The sequence below is a fragment of the Malurus melanocephalus genome, unplaced genomic scaffold (assembly GCF_030028575.1).
Source record: "Malurus melanocephalus ecotype Western Australia unplaced genomic scaffold, MMel_1.1 scaffold_272, whole genome shotgun sequence".
NCBI lineage: Eukaryota > Metazoa > Chordata > Aves > Passeriformes > Maluridae > Malurus > Malurus melanocephalus.
The window spans coordinates 490,094-507,351 of NW_026623504.1; the positions used below are offsets into that span (position 1 = coordinate 490,094).

General features: G+C 38.1%; 1 protein-coding gene across 1 annotated transcript in view; it reads left to right on the forward strand.

Moving 5' to 3' along the window:
- LOC130579410 (connector enhancer of kinase suppressor of ras 2-like) overlaps nucleotides 1–17,258 on the forward strand; it is a 163,131-nt gene that overhangs the window by 101,777 nt on the left and 44,096 nt on the right. The window contains exons 9-13 of the mRNA XM_057376192.1: nucleotides 560–628; nucleotides 8,830–8,976; nucleotides 12,826–12,959; nucleotides 13,525–13,730; nucleotides 16,330–16,415. Coding sequence (XP_057232175.1) covers nucleotides 560–628; nucleotides 8,830–8,976; nucleotides 12,826–12,959; nucleotides 13,525–13,730; nucleotides 16,330–16,415 — 642 coding nt within the window. The remainder of the gene's footprint in view (nucleotides 1–559; nucleotides 629–8,829; nucleotides 8,977–12,825; nucleotides 12,960–13,524; nucleotides 13,731–16,329; nucleotides 16,416–17,258) is intronic.

The following is a 17,258-nucleotide window of genomic DNA, read 5'->3' on the forward strand; positions in this document are numbered from 1 at the left end:
GCCCCCTCTTCTCTTTGTCCCTTTTGTTTGTTCACCTTACATTTTTGATCTCCATCCACCAAAGTCTGGGTGGGATTTCGGGYGCAGCTGAGGAGCTCTCACCTGCAGTGAGGTCATGACCATAAACTCTTACCCATCACTCTCAGTTCAGATAAATCCTTTCTTCCTCCTCATTTGAYACCTGCCTCTTGTGTTTATTGTGTTCAACAATTTACATTTTGGAGGTATCCAGGAAATSAGCTACATTTTGGTGACAAATGTTTGTCTGTGCACAAGTTCTTCACCCTCACTGGACCTCTGTAGCTGCAAGAGGCTCCTTCTCTGCCTTTCTGAGGAGTTGGTTTGCTCAGCAGGGAACTCCAACTGTTTCTTGTTGGGGTTAAGGAGAAGYCTCACARAAGGAKCTTRTGAAWATGMCCAATTATCATTATCTGACAGCAATAAGATTTCTTTGGGTGCAGCTTTCTTGTCTTCTCCAGCTTTCRTTGTTTTAATTCCTCCTCTTTCCTCCCACCTCCACATCCTCTCAGTAAAGTTAATTTTTCTCTCTTTTCCTCAGTCTCCTGCTGACCAGTGTAAGAAAATCCATGCTGGTGATGAGGTGATCCAGGTCAACCACCAAACTGTGGTAAGTATTTTACAAATTCTGTTCCCAGAATTTCTTTGCCTGTTCCCAGTGGTTAAAAGGTTCTAATTCTTCTTTGCCCAACTATTTTATCATTATTTATGTCTTCTGAAACATCATATTCACTGCTTATTCTTAATAAGAAAAGRCACAAATTGAGTCCCTAACCATCCCAGAAGGATTAAGGCAAATTTACATTTTGCACAGCTGCTGTTCAACATCATGCTCTTTGTATAAGGAGATCCAAGAATATTTCCTTGAAGTTCTTAGACTTCTCATTATGCACTTGCCAGCTGGTTTAACTTTTCCTCTTGAACAGAATTTTGCATTCTGTTTAATGCAGGATCCAGATTAATAATGCAGAAGTGCTGTAACAGCCATGTACGCCGAATCTGATGGGGGGAAGATAGAAAAATGATGAAAGTGTTGATAGAAATCTGCCAGGTTTGGGGTTTGTGCATTCTTGGATAGAGATTTGTTTTTAAGATGCTCATAAGTGCATTCATGAGGAAGTGGATGCTCAACTCAGTATTGCAGTGTATGATTTAAACATAATTTAAATATGATTTAAATATAATTTAAATAGCTCCAGTGTTGCTGGAGCCACAGGTGAAAGGAACACTAGTATTTATTATTCCTTAGGCATCAGTAATGACAAGGACAATGTTAACTTCTTAATAAATTTCAAATTTAGCTATTTCCCTTTGTCCTGGTGAACCCCATCTCCAGGCACAGCAATGGCAAAATTAAGAAATCTCTTTCTGTCACTTRTGTGAAGTGGAAATATGAAAGTCTGGCTATTAAAATCTTATGATTAGAGAGCAAATATTTTCTCTTGAAAAGAAGTATAACTTATTCATTTACACTTGAAATGTTAATGCAACACACAGCTCTTATCTGTATTAGAGAGTTGTCATAGTTACAAGCTGAAATATGTATTAGCCTGGCTTTCTCCATCAAACACACTCTTCAAGTGACATATCTGATTTAATCTTTGCTCCCATAGGTGAAATTCCCCCATTCAGCTTCTCAAGAATTGGCTTTTTTTATCAACTCTTTCCATGTCTTTTCTTGCAGCAGGCTCAAGGTGGTTGATACTTGTAATCCCTTTCCACCTGAGGGCACAGGACCAACAGCTGAGTCAAGTGCCATGAAATACTTTTTCTTCCATAAAATACTTTTTTTTCTAAATAAAATCCCCCATATTGTATTAATTATTCTTTCTGAAGTTTCTAACAAGCTATGGCAAGGGATAAATGGCGCTGTTTCTTTTGGAAAGCTGTTCTTCCTTTGAAATGGCTCGGAAAGTCTCAATATGTGTTCAGTTTGGAAAATCAGGCAGAAATTGTGTGTTTGCATCGTACAGAGGTGTGTGTCCAACTTTTTCTCCCGCATGGATTAGAAGTTTTAATATTTTAAATACTTCTTAGATCTTCCAATGTGTCCTTTAAGTGGCTCCTGGCACTCCTTGCTGCAAGCTGCCCTTGTCTGTGCTGCTTTCTCACCCCAGTTACCACCTTGTGATGATCCATATTTTGCTCATAATTAGCATTATTTCCATTAGCGGACTGGAATAATTCAAAGGCAACAGCTCATTAAATTTCCACATAATCAATATTTTAATATTAGCACAACCAGCTCATAAAAAGGGGTGTAACCCATTTGAAATTAATGGCTGKGGGTTCAGAGAACTTGCCTATCTCTGGTGTTCTCACAGGTTTTCCKGAGATKATTTCATTTTGGTTATCYTAACCAACACATTTGCTTAAGRGTGRTGTTTTCATACCATTTTGGTWGCAATACTCTATRTTTKATCAAATATCAACCCCTCCAACACAATGTGTTTGGAAGAATCTGCCCTGAAGATGATTAGGAAATGTAATTTTGAACTATCCTGGTGGAAATGCTTCCCTGAGTACAGAAAGTGTGAATCCCTTCTAACAGATTCCAACCTTATAGCTGACTCCCAGCACCATTTACTCTGATTTTGACTGAACTAGGCCAATGTGTTTTCTAGATAAATTCATATTCTCTCATTTAATGTGATCATTTGAGTTTTAAAACTTCCATTGACGTTCCCACAACCTGTAATAAATTGYGCCGGGAGTTAATTATTCTCATTGCTGGGAGGGGAAAAAAGTCATTTTATTTGTAGTCTATATTTGTCTGGCACGAGCTTCCAGTCCTTTGATCTTGATGTATTTTTATCTATTAAATTGGAGAGCAGGTTTCTCTTTTAGGTATTTTCAGGATGCAATCAAATTAGCTCATCTTCTTTTTTTTTTTAGCAAGCTGGATAATTTGAGCACTTCCAGTTTGCCATCCTGATGCATGGCCCTCCTCAGCATCCTCTTTGAATTCCCAGCTGTAACACTCTGCATTTTTAACAGGGATTTATGGAGCTGTCCAGGGCAAGGATTCACTCGTGGGTAGGGCTGAACTCTGGTGCTAAAAGAGGAAAAATGAGATTCGAAAGGAATGGTCACGATTTTGAAAGTTTTACTTTATTTTTCTAACAGCTTTTCTGTTGAGAGTTAAGTGTTCAGGAAGTATTAAAGGAAAGCTGCTTCCAAATCGTGGGATGCAACAATAGAAGGAGCTGGAAATAAAAGCTTTGCCACGTGGAATGTGGTCTAACCAAGGAACACTCTGTGATACAATTACAAAGATCAAAGGAAAAATAATCATACTTTAAGCAAAAAATTAATTAAATTGGGCGATTCACCACTGGCTGTTAAGATCATTTAATTGTTATCCAATTTAATTATTTGCTTTTCTGCTTGTTCTTCTTGCTTATAAGGTTTTAATAAAACAGCATAAGTAACTTGAAGAATAACTTATATATTCTGAATTACTGCCACCCTAACTCTTTATTTTTCCCTACAATAACAACAGGCACCAATTCTGTCAGTGCCTTGTAGATTTTTACTTCCACAATTTTATGAAATTACGCAGGAATATTGAAGATGCCACTGTAGTATTTCTTTGTTTGCAAAATTAACAATTACACCTTAGGTGGTGCATTTTCTGCTGCCTAGYTGAAATGGTAAATTTCATATTGTAATTTCTTTCAGCATAAATTTATGAAAAATGTTTTAATRTTTCATTTCAATAGTTTTTCAGACAATGAAAATCTTGAAGAGCAAACAAACATTGATTCATCTRCCTGACCATCTGTAAAATATTTGATCTACTTCTGTATTTGTGATTTGTAAACAAGGGAAAACTGACTTTTCTCTGTCTTCTATTATTTTTTCTTCTTCCTTTTTTTTCTTTTTTTTTTGTGAGGGTTAGGATTTGAAGGTTATTTCAGAGGACAGAGAGCAATAATAAGGCTTTTAGTAATTCCTGTTGAAAGCTCGATGTCACTCAGGAGCACCTGGCCAGAGTCCAGGAGTCAGAATGTAGTAATTAATCCCAAACCAACTGAGCACCACWGAGCTGATGGGACTGAAAATGGCAAAGATGAACTTGGAATTAATCAGGAACAGGTTTTTCCAGGAGAAACTGAGTTTGGATTCCATTGTCTTGACATTAGTAATATCTTGTCTGAAATACTGTGTGATCTTCGGGTCATTTACAGCCATCAAAGGTGTTAAGTTAGATATGAGTTTTAAAAAAATGTAATGGGTAAAAAAGAAAATGTGTCATCTGTCTCAGAGGAAGAGAAATTATTTAAGGATTTCAGTTTGGTTAACTCAGCCAGCTGGGTGTGAGACAGAATTCYTCTTTCTTCACAGACAGAGGCAATAAAGACCAGAAAGAGAAACAGCTCCTCAAGGTATAAAACAATGCTGTGCCAGAGCAAGAGGCCACAGAAATATCTGTAATAAATCTCTTGTGCTATGTGTTTCTTATATCCCTTTTAAACAGCTGCTGGTTTTAACAGAAACCATTGTATTTTCACATTTGGTGAGGTTGTTCCTTGGAATGATGGATCCTGGGCTTTCAAGGGCAAGGAAGAAAAGTGGGGTCAGACTTTTTAGTAAGACCTGTTGTAAAGGGGCAATGACTTTCTGCTGAAARAGGGGAAATTTGGACCAGGTATATGGAAGAAATCGTTTTACAATGAAACTCAGGCACAGGAGGAGCTGTGGCTGCCCCATCCCTGGGAATGTCCAAGGCCAGGCTGGACAGGGTTCTGAGCATCCCAATCCACTTGGGAGTGACCCCACTCCTTGCAGGAGGGCAGGACAAAACGACCTTTAAATGGCCCTGCTGACCCCAAATATTCAGTGTCTCTAAACACACAATCAGCAGCCCAATGCCCTTTCACACTGCTCGTTGTCAAATTACATGCTTGAAATTAAGTGTGTCAAGAGCCTGGCACAATGAAATMATTTCAGCACTAATTTATTTGTACKAAGACAGTCATTGAATTAATACCCCCRGTGTATGTTTGCTGAATTGTAAATTTGAGCCCTGATGAGAGCTCGTTTTGGGTGGAGGTAAATCTGAAAATGCAGTGCCAGGTCACACCATCTGTGTTTCAGCAYGCTCTGTGCTGGGAAATGTGAGCAGGAGGGGAAAAAAAAGGACAAAAGATGTCATGAGAATTGTGATTTCTTTTCCCCAAAGATGCCCTTCTGTTTCCCAACAAAGTGCCACATGTTCCTGATCCTGCCTTTCAGAAAGGCTGAGCAAAGCCTGTCTTGTCTTCCTGCAGCCCATCTCGCTGCTTCTTGGATTCTCACTGTGTTTCTCCATTAGTTAATGAAAATAACTATGTCAGATAATGGGAGAACATTTGGTTTTCCATCATCAATTATTGTTAGGAGCAGYTCGAATATTAATGAGAGTGAATCAGCTACAGGTGTTAATGACGAGCTTCCCGTTCAGTGGCAGGAAAGTCTTATGATCTTCCAGCACATTTTTGTCTAATAATAATTTCTGATTTCCATGTTAATCAAACCAGCTCCCTTGATTAATTCCCTAATGAGGCAAAGTGAATTACAGACTTAAAATACGAAAAGATGATCGTCTGCTTCCTTAACAAAAATTTGGGTTTACACAGGTTGGGTTTTTTTTTTTTTTAATGCAAATATGAAGAGAGGTCAGACTTGGCAGGTTCAAGGAAATATCCAGATGGCTTTGCTTATGTGTTTGAAGAGTCACGAGGGGAAACATCTGTCCTGGTTCCTGGGAGGGGTTACTGCAGTCAGAGCAGAATTAYTCATTTTCAGGTAGTGTGCAATACCCTAGGTTATAAATATTTAGAAAATATTTGGCACAACTGATTTCCCGACCAAATGCCTGACAGGGGTGCTTTTAAATTCCTGTTGGTTGTTGCTCTGTCTCCCCAATTCAGGTGACAGCAAAGCTGGCAGGTGACCCCATGGACAGAACAGGCACCCAAAATCTCCCAGGCAAACCAGGGCGTACCTGCCTTCCTTCTGTCAGCTGCACTTGCTGCTTCTGCTTTTCTTAAAACCTTCCCACTGACAGGGTTTGATAAGGCAGTGAAGGAACTGAAGAACCCATTCCTGCTTTGAGCCCAGAATTTTCAGGGAAAGCAGAGAAAAGAGCAGATGCCTCTCCTCTTTGCACTCCCAGCTCCTCTGTCTGAGCTCAGTTTTACTTCTGAATTCCTGCCATAACAAACACGTGTAAGGTGTTTGGAGGAAATTGGAAGGGAGTGAACAACTGCTGTGGGGTTTGGAGCACTGGAATCCTCTGATAAACACCACCCTGCTCCACAGTTYAGCTGTTCTCCCAATTCCCTTTGATAGATAAATATATCATCCACCTAATGCCTCTGCAGACCCCCAAAAATGCACTGAATTGGGGCTTTTTTGTGCATCTGTAACTTTAGGAGTTTTTGGTATTAATTTTTTATACAGATCTGKGGTGACTCATCCCCAGGCAGGTAGGTTTTATTTTAAAAGGTGCTTTTCCAGCATGAAGAGGGTTTGGATTTATGACAATGCTGAAATCCCTACTGCTGGTAGGATGCATTCCAAATCCCATTCATGCAAATCCAGATCCTCTGAGTGAGAAGGAGAAAAATAATTCTGGGGAGAGTTTGAAGAAAATATTGGAGAACTAAAAAATCTCTGGCTTGCTGTTGGTGAAAGTGAGTTTTTCATGTTTTTYTGAACATGTAAGTTAAGCAGCCCCAGCTACAAAATTATCAGGTTTAGTTCTACAAAATTACMACAGCATTGTGGAATTTTCTGGTAAAGACATTTATTATTGTAGGGATTCGTACTTTTCAATCTATAATTCTTAAAGTTGCTATATTCTTATTTTTTTGCTGCACAGTTTCTATGAGAAAATGAATAGATCCTTTAAAAAAAACCCCAGCATCTACAGGTTTTTTGTTTTTTTTTTCCTGGATCTCTTGTCTCCACACTGAGGATGTATAAACAAGTAAATCRTAATGATTATGGCAATCCTAAGTGTAAAACACCAAATTTTTTAATGTCTGCCTGTCTCTGGGCATTTTGAGTGAATTCTTTTGCATTGCTCCTGGTTTCTTCCACCTTTAGCAGCTAAACCAGCATCCATTTTAATTTACAGAGGAAAATAAAAAGTATCACATTAGTCTTTATTTCTTCATTAGCCTAATTTTAATGTTACCTTTCCATGGTGAAATCTCTTAACCCATTTTGTAGAATCTGATTGACTTTGCTAAAAATCTTAAAGAAGCAAAATACCCTTCTGGTGGGAAATGTGAGCTAGAGCTAGAAGTTACTAATTGCCTTAAAGACTGATTCTGTAGGGGTAAATGTCAAAACCTGTCTCAAGGACTGGTTTTCAACAAAGATCTTTAATCCACTGTAATGGCTTCTCTTTTTTTCAAAGATATTTTTAGTAATACAATTTATAATAACTTGTCCARATTCCTGAGAGCATTTTATCAACGCCCAGTAGTAATGACTGCAGACTGTTCTCTGATAGATCTTGGTATTTAATGGTTTTGTCATTAGGGATCTCATTGGAATAATTTATCKCTGATTTAATTATTTATCATCCTTTTCTAAAAGGAGCTCGCGGAACTCTGAGGATTTCAGCAATCTGAAAATTATATTGATCTATAAAAATCCAAAAGAGTTCCATTTGATTTCTATCACTGAATAAAAGAAAAAAAGAAATATATAGATATATAAATATATAGATACAGAGATATATCAATATGTTGATATATAGMTATATGGCCCCAGTCCTTTTAGAAGAGAACTGGAAGAGTTTTTTGRGCTGCAAGCTGTCATCCTTGCATTTGTTTGTATGGGTTCTGTTTGCTTTTAGGAAGTTTTCAGTAGTACAGACATGTTCTATGTAGATAATAATATAATAAAAAATAGAACTTTAAGAAGTCATTAAAATCCTTTTTGGGATTCCAGCACACATTGCAGCTCTGTCCAAGATGGATGTTCACAGCTTTGGCCCACTGTGGAACAATCTGTATCCCAACTTCTTCTCAGCCCTTAGAAGACGATTTTAACTCAAATCTCCTGGAGGTTGTCTTTATTATTTTCCCCTCACCTAAAAATCTGCCCTGATTGGGACAGAAAAGGCAGAGGAAAAAGAAAAACCCTGAAAATAATTKTTCTGTTTTCACGCATAAATAATTCACGATAAATTCCTACTTAAATAACCAAGAAAACTAAAAAATGTCTTGAAGTATCTTTTTCTGAGTGGTACATCCTTGCAGGACCAGTGCTGTCCTTTTTTAGGGCTCTCTTTTCAATTTACAGTAATTTGGAGACTCAGCTGTGTTCAGGGCTGTACAGATAAATCAATAAATGATCATTTATCTCCAGTTAAATATCACAGCTCTTACACACATGTGCCATGTGCTGTTCCATCACAGCCTGTCTTCCTCCTCAGCACTGGATGTTGCAACTCAGGAGCCAGACTGAAATGATTTCATGGCTTCTAGGACCTCATCTTTTGGTTTTAAGTGTTTCAAATGATTTCATGGCTTCTGGGACCTCATCTTCTGGTTTAAAATCTTCCACGACCTCACGAGTTATTGTAAGGGTAACAGTGTTGACTCCTGCCTTATTTTGTTCAGAAACACAGCTAAAGAAAAAAATAAAAATCCAGCTGCAGCGGCATCATTGCAGCCCAACAGAGCTGATAAAAATTGCTYATGTTTGCAAGGAGCAGGCTGTAACAGACCTTGCTGGTGAGAAGATTTCCTTCCCATTTGGAGTTAAATGGAAAGCTTTCAAAAATTCAATTATGGACTTTCTCCTCAGGTTGGCTGGCAGTTAAAGAACCTGGTAAATGCACTGTGGGAAGACCCAAATGGAGTGATTTTAACCTTGAAAAAGCGACCTCAGAATACGCTGGTSTCTGCTCCTGCCCTGCTGAAGAATGTGAGGTGGAAGCCTCTTGCACTGCAGGTAAGGTGGCTGCTGCAATGCTTTATTTGAGAGAAAACACGAGAATTTTTCCTTCTTTAAAGGAGCAGGAGCCTGTCCCAACCTCCTTTGAGGCAGAGTGCTGAGATAAATGAGTATGGCAGTGCTGAAGGTGTCAATCAGATTGTTTTCTCCATGTTCTGGTGGCTTTGGGAGCCACAGGAATTCAGACAGGAAAGAACRTTTACAGAGTTTTGTGGAGAGCAARKTTCAGTGGCTGCTCTGGCTGGCAGAGGCAGCAGTGCCTCCCATTTTCTGTGATTTCACAGTCTGTCAGCTCCTTGTTTGTAATCAAGTGTGTCAGATCCATTAAATTCCAGAACTCTGCTTCTGTTCCATGCCTCTCACGCAGCTGCAGTTTTTGGTAGCAGGGATAATAGAACCTCTGGTGTTTTCTCTGTACTTGTTCCTCGAAAACCAGATGATGAAAAAAAAAAAAAAAAAAAAAAAAAAAAAATACAATTTTGAACATCCCAGCTGGTTCTTCCTACAGCATCAACAATATGCAGGAGAAACTGGCTGAAACAAACCCTAAAATGTCATTTTTAAAGGAAAGGTTTACTGAGGGTTGTCTTTAATGCCACATAACATCTGTAATAGGTTCAAGCACTTCTTCTCAGAGCTGTTTTGTTTCAATCTCACAATGCATGAATGTGTTTCTGAATTATTTTTAAATGAATGAAAGAAACTGAACCTTTCAAGCCTGTCCAGGCAGATTTCCTGCCTGCCTGGCATTTTCTAAATTTTTCATTTCTCAAAGTGCCTGAATCCTACACAGTGGCTTCACTCAAGGAGTTTGTGTAATCCTGGCAGCCCAGGAATGCTGATTTAGGGCATTTAGGGATTTAGGGCCACCTTCCTTTCTCTGTGGCTGCCCCTGGGGGAGAGGAACGGGGCCCTGTGACACCCAGAAGGGATTTTTCTGTCAGTGCTGCAGGGATAACATCCTTTGCTCTGGCAAGATGCTCATTTGTGAACTTCAGATGGAGCCTCCAAGGGCAGCAAAATGGAAACTGCATTTGCACAGGGCTCCCAGAGAGATCTTCTCTGCCAATTTGTACCTTAAAGAACCACAATTCAGGAGCAGCCCCAGATCTGGAGGCTGTGTCAGGGTGGAACTGTGGGTGCTGTATACACTGTACACGTGGCACAGGATTTGCCATTAAAAATGCCAATTTTTGCCATGGTAGCCTGAAAACTGAAACAGCAGCAAGCTGTTTTTGGGGAATTATCAGCAATTCTGGTGTTGTGATGTGTCCTCTCCTGATGAGCCCCTGAGGATCAAAATGTACTTAAAGTGTCACCTTCCTGGGATAAATTTCTTCTGTACGAGATGATAGTGAGGTGAGATAGTTAAATTAAAATCTAAACCACTTGGGAAAAGAAAACCAGCACTGCCAGTGTTCCTTCTAAACATTAGAGTCTGTTGTAAGTCGTGGAAAACCAATCTTAGGTCTTTTATTCTTCCCTGCCACAGACACAAGCTCAAAGGTGAGGACCTGGATCCGTTTCAGGACGCAGGTTTTGGGTTTGCCTGTTTCCTGCAGCTCTCACCTGGGCCTGGTATTATTTATTTTGGTCAGTAATGAGTTGGAAGCAGGCTGATTAAATTCCAAGATGACACTGAAGTCTGTGCTTCCCGGACAGCTGACACAACAGCTTGTTGCTGCTGGAAGCTCTGAGCTCACTTCCCTCTCTGTTGGCTGCAGCCTCCTCACCTTTCGGGCACTTTGGCAGTTTTCAGACCTTRGAGCAGTTTCATGGGTTGAWTTGGAAGGGAAATTTYTGGGTTTGTTTGTTTGTTTGTKGTTCTGGAGWTTCYTGCYRCTGATGGATTGAATTGGCTCTCRCAGGACAGGGTTTGGGATAAGGAGAGAGCACAGCACAGACAGGGGGGTTTGCACCGAGACAAAAACAGGATATGGGATGGGCAAACAGCAAAAAAAACGCAGAAAAATATCTCAGGGAAAGCAGATTAAAAGAGAAAACTGTTCAGACTGTCCCATAAAAAGGGATAACACATATGGGTGTGTTCTGTTTCATGTGTGTTCAGGTACAGATCCATACACATTACTCTGCAGGTGATATTTTCATGGTTTATGTATCCACATGTGGAGCAATTTTTTTCATTCTGATTTAGTAAAGAAAAAAAAAACAAAAAAAATTGCAGTACATAATTAGGGAAAGCACAAAGGAAATAGGATTTAAGAACTTGAAATCCTATTTGTTACCTCRGGTTGGTGCACAGCAGGAAGTTTTAAATAGAAGTTGTCATGTTTGCTATTGTTGCTTAAGGCACTTACAGATGTTATTAATATTTTCCCCACAATAATTAAGTTTAAAATTATACTGCATAGGTAATTTATGAATTATTGATGAYGCAGAATCTGGGAGTCCTCATAAAATTTATTACCTGGCCTTGTTGCAGTTATTCCTTTGCTGCAGAGGATTTCCCTTGATGCTCAATTAACAGCAGCAGAGTTTTCATTTGCCAGTTCTGTGTTCCATTATCTTGAGATGTGGTGACACCATTTGCTCCTTTTGTCTCTGGCTGACATTGAGTGATAGKAGAAAACTTCTGGAATTTTTAAACTCTGTGATTATTTCCCCACTTAGGATAAAACTTTTTTTGTCATTTGAAATGGCGAATGGTGCTCTGGATTTTTGCTAACGTGAGCACACTATGACTTCATTCAAATAAAATGCAATSTTTATTGTATTTTATTTCTTTTCATTTGGAGAAATTTTCAAATTGGAATAATACTTCCTGTCACAACTAATTGATGCTGAACATTGCACAGCTTATTATTTTGTTTGAGATAACAATAAGCATTGAGGACTAATATAATTTGGATCCCTCAGCAGACTGACATTTTAGGAAAGAAACCCTCTTTTTTGTATTTAGAACTGCTTTTACTTTTTGAACCACATAAAAACCACTTCAGTGTTTACTTTTAGAACACTCACAGCCTTGTATTTAGAAGGAGATTGGTGTTTATAGCTTTCAACCAAATTTTAAGTCTCTGTATTTTCCTTCCACCTGTAGAAAATTGGTTGTATCTATTTAAGCACATTTTTTGCAAATAAAAATATTTTCTATTTCTTGAGTATCAACACAGACTGCACCTTGGCTGAAAAATATTCTTTGTTTACATTTCTGTATCCTGCACAGATCCAAATTCCTCTGTGTTTAGTTATCATCCTCCTCATCCTTGCAGACCATTGAGTGGACATTCTCCATGACATCTGAATMAAAAAATGGTGTTTAACTTCATGTAAAAGATTCAGAAGTAAAAACCTTGAAGGACATTTATTTATTGTTTAGGTTAATTTCTATTTCTTAGTTATTTACCATAGAATATGAATCTGTTTCACCATGGCCACAAAACCGAAGGACAATGAATTCTCCTCTTAAAAAAATCAAGATGTTCTGTCTTTGTTAACAATAAATCTTCCACTGAAACCAACATGATCATTTTATTCAGTACAAGTATTCCAGAGCTCTGTAATTAACTTCTGTATTAATGGCATTTAATACAGTGTGTCCCTTCTCCTCACAGAATTGATTTTCTGCATTGATTAAAGATCATATTTTGATTGAGTCTCAGATTCTCCCTTGAGGTGGCTTTTCAATTAATTTAATGGTCATTTATTAGTTTTTTCATAACTAATATTGAAGTCTTGAGCTTCACCAGACACCTTTTTGGAAGAAACTTCAAAAATTCAAAAAAGAGKACAAAATTCCTAAAGTTACGCACATTGATTTTGATGTTTATTGTAGCATAAAAAACATGAATTTATTCTTCATGAGTCTTTTTGTTTTTTTCACAGCCTGTGATCCCAACCAGCCCCACAAGCAGCTCCACAACCCCAACGAGTACCATGGGCATGTCCTCAAAAATGGACAACTCCGCGCTCCAGGACGTTTTCATTCTCTCTCCCATGTCAGGACTTTATGGCCCCAGGTATTTATATCCTAAAGAATTTGAGGTTTTGACAAGTAAAACTTTACACTTGAATTTTATTAGATCAATAAAGCAAAACCAAAAGAAACTGCCCCACAATCAAGCTAAATAATGAATAAAATTAAGAGGCAGAAATGCATTGAGCATCATAGCATTGAGTGACTTAACTTTCACTCAGCTGAGCAAAACCTGGGTTTAGTCTTAAATCAAGAAATTATTTAAAGAAGCCTCTAATCAATTAATTTTATTTCCTTTTATGTGTCCTCTCATACCTTGTTCTCAAGCATTTCTCCAAGAGAATCTCCTTGTCTGCTCACATTACAACAATTCCTTAAATTCTCCTTCAGATCCTAGAAAATTGGATATGTCTGCTTATCTCACAATTAAAGTGGCACCTAATGATGACTTTGTTAATTTTATTTAGTGGAATTGCCTCACTTCTTATAAAGTTCTCCCATGCAGCATTTGATTCACAAGACTTTTGATTTKTAGTGTTTGGGAGAGGCAGTGGCATGATTGTTATTTATGTTAAATTGTTCCTTTCTGCACCAACTTCTGTTTTTAGGGATGAAATTGGAATCATGTCCTGCGATGACATCAGCAAATTTGGCAAGTCTGGGATGAAAGGCTCTGAGTCTCCCAACTATTTCCTGGAGCAYGAGAGTGGGAAATACTACACGCTGATGGAAGGGGAAGGACACCCTGGGGGCTCTGAGTACGACAGGGGCAGAGCCACGGGCGTCAGGAGAAGGGAAAAAACACCCACCCATGGTAGGCTGAATCTCCTCAAATTTGTGCTGCTTGGTCACATTTACAAACTGTGCTGGTAACTCTCCAACCCCCCAAAAATCTGGTGTTCTTCATCAGTCCCTGACCTGTGGGTTCTGAATATTAAACAAAAGTTTGCATGAATGAATAATTAGAAAAATGATTTTTTTCTATTTTTCCATTTTTTTCTATTTTATYATACTCCTAACATTCCTGGTCAGGAGTAAGTTATTTATGCAGTTATTTTGCACTACATACTCAAACATTRGCTGGTTATTAAATTCCTATTCTTTTATATAGGCAACAGCATGATTTACTCAATTTCCCTCCCACTCTTTGAGATTATTCCACTTTCAATGTTCTGGGCTGTTAAACTTCAGTGAAGGGCCTGACTTGTGGRGTGGAAGTGTCTGTGAGACAGAAAGCCCCCCAAAATTCAGCATTAAATGCATGAGGATTTACAGTTCATTAGTGCTTGAACTGTATTTCAAAATCTTAGGAWGGGGACTGCTTAAATATATAAACTGTTCCTAAAAATCTGGTTTTCCATAGGAATTTTGTGTGTATATAAATATATATTGAGTGTAGAGGTGTACAGTCACACATGCTTCTATATGAATWTATGATCTGTATAAAATATACTGTTGAAAATTAATTGATAATTTTTTGCTTATCTGTTTAAACCAAATTGTTTGGTGTTTAATGAATTTGACAAAAGTACTCCTACAGTACAGTGTATTCTCCATGCATTTGCAGTGGCTTTATTTTCAAGGCAGTAAGATATTTCTGCAAAGCTTACAGATTTCAGAWAAGAGAYTTATTTTATAAACTAATTATACCTGATTTTAAAAATGGCATTATTTCTGAGCCTCAGGGAAAGCAGTGACTGTAGTGTTCTCTCTACCTGCTATTTTCTGAGGTATATATACATATTTATTTGTGTRTGGCTAGCCATCAATAAATATCATTTTATTTAATATTTATTAAGTATCACACATCAATAATAGCACTTTATTCACCTACACTGAGACTTTTTTTCTCTCATTTTGTTAAAAAAAAAAAAAAAATCCGAATTTTTTTTGTCTTTGAAGTCAAGGAAAGGGAAAACCTCTCAGAAGCTCAGAGTAGGACAGGAAAATGTGTCTGTGAGAACACAGGAACTRAAATCCTGCTGCATTTCAATGGAGAGAATCCCAAGAGTGGCTCTGGTGGAAGATCCAACAGCCAAAAAAGGGGAGCACAGTGGGGAAAAAAGAGAATTTTTTCAGTACTGCAGTCCCTGACTCTGCTGGTCTGACTCAGCTGCTCAGTCTGGAGTGGGATTTGAGACCAGGGATGTCCTTAAAACCAATTTCTCTGCCTCCTGTTCCACCATTTACCTCGTGTTTATCAGTTACTTTCCTCCTGTTGCTGTGATTTTCTGGATTTTTGGTAAAAACAGCCAGTAAAATGGATTTAAGGGTGTGTAGGTACACACAGAACCTTCCCAGGGCAGGAAATCTTAATAAATCTTTGTTAAACACGGGATATTTTTAGTAACTGCTCCAGTCACTTGATGCTTGAAGGAGCTGTGACGTTGAGGAATAGGATTCCATCTTCAGTAATGTTCACTCTTTATCTCCTGGCAGAGTGACATCATTTTAAAATAAAATTAGAAGCAAAGATAAAGATAAATCTTAACAGTGATTCAAATTCGAGCCAGATGGGTATATTTGGGTTGCTCTCACAAATTCTTGCTGCATGGTGAYTTAAAATATTGTTCTGCCTGACCCCAGGAATACACAAGATTTTTTTTTTTTTATGATGGACAATTCTGATTTTCTGCAACTTTGAAAATCCAGAAGGAGTTTGATTTTAAAGCCTCTGAAATACATCTTTCTCTCAAAAATGATTGATAAACCAGAGTTTTTTACAATTACAGATTTAATTAATCTGTTGATTAGCAGACATGCAAATTATGTTCTATTTTAGTGGAATGTTTTGTACTTTCTGACTGAAAGGTGACATAAATCATCAAAGTGACAACATGTCCTTCAGTAAAAACACAGGATTGATGGCAAGTCCAGTAAACTGATGCTGGAAGCAGAGAGCCATGGGCAAAGCAAGGAAAATAAAATTTCTGAAGCCTTTTATGGCTGAGCAGGACTTTCATTATTGCTCATTATTGACACAAACCACTGCTCCAAAATTCCAGCTTTGGACTGAGCAGAATTCCAGCCATTATTAGAAATAAGTGCCCTGTGAGATGGCAGAGGGGTGGGAGCTCAGGCAGGTGACACCCTGAGGATTGACAATAAATGTAAGAAGGTAAAAAAAGAAATCCAGTTTTTCCAACTATTTGTGCAAATATGAGTTTTTGCAGAGCAGAGCTGAAAAATAAGTTTGTYATCTGCTTTACATTTACAAGCAATTTCACCAAAGCTGGGGGTGCCTCCCTGGAGGTCGGGGTGATGGAGAGGAGGCTCTGTGGTGTTTCCCTGATCTTAAATAATGAACTGCCCTGAGGGATTGTGTCACACTCAATTTATGAACATCACTGACTCTACAGCTTTCCCTTCCCAGGWTTCCAGACTCACACTGGTTTTCCTTGATTTGTTTCCAGGAGATTTAAGGCCAGTCTCGATGCCAACCGAGTACAGCTGGATAGGGGAGTCCAAAGAACAGAACATGTACAAGAGGGGAAGCAGAGGTGAGTATTTTTTTTTTCTCTGCTGTTCTCCATGGTGTTTTTTCCTTTGCTATTTAAGGAACATCATAGGAAATAAATACTTTCTTCTTTTTTTTTTTTTTTTTTTGAGTGTCCAGAGGATATAAAAGAACCTGTTTAATGTCTTGGCTTTTGTGTTTCTACTTCTGCAAATTTTAAAGTTTGAATTGGTAGGAGGAATTCAATTCCAGTATAAAGAAAGATAAACATCAAGGGAAATTTAAATTTGAATTAAAATTTGGAATATGAATCAGCAATTGTACTGTCAGTGTCCAGACCAGAAGTTCTGATCACAGAAACTTCCATTGATTCCAGTGGGAATTATGAATTTTGCAAGAAAGCAAAGTGATTACGTTTTTCCTTTATTTCCTCTGATAAAAAACAATAAAATATTCAAGAGAATATTCTTCAAATACACAACTATATTTATGCCAGTAGTTAAAGATTCTTGAAAACTATTTTTTTTAGAATCTTTTAGGAATGGTCTGGAAGCTGAGAGGAGTTCAACCTGATTCCTTAAAATGTGACAAAAATTGAACGATATCCTTGAAAATCAATACAGGAACTTAAACTACCTTTTTCAGTAAACTTCCATTCCAAGAAAAAATAAATTTCATTTCAGGCACAAGCCTTTTCTGCTTTATTCCAAATCTGTTGATGTATGTTTAGCTCATATTTCASTGCTACAGACAGTAACAGTTGTCTGGCCAGCTCCCATTTTGAAACTGTGCCCAAGTACACCACACATCTCCTTAAAATCATCATTCCAGCTTGTCAGGTTCCTTGAAATTACAATCCTGGTCCCTGGAATGGTCCCAGAGATG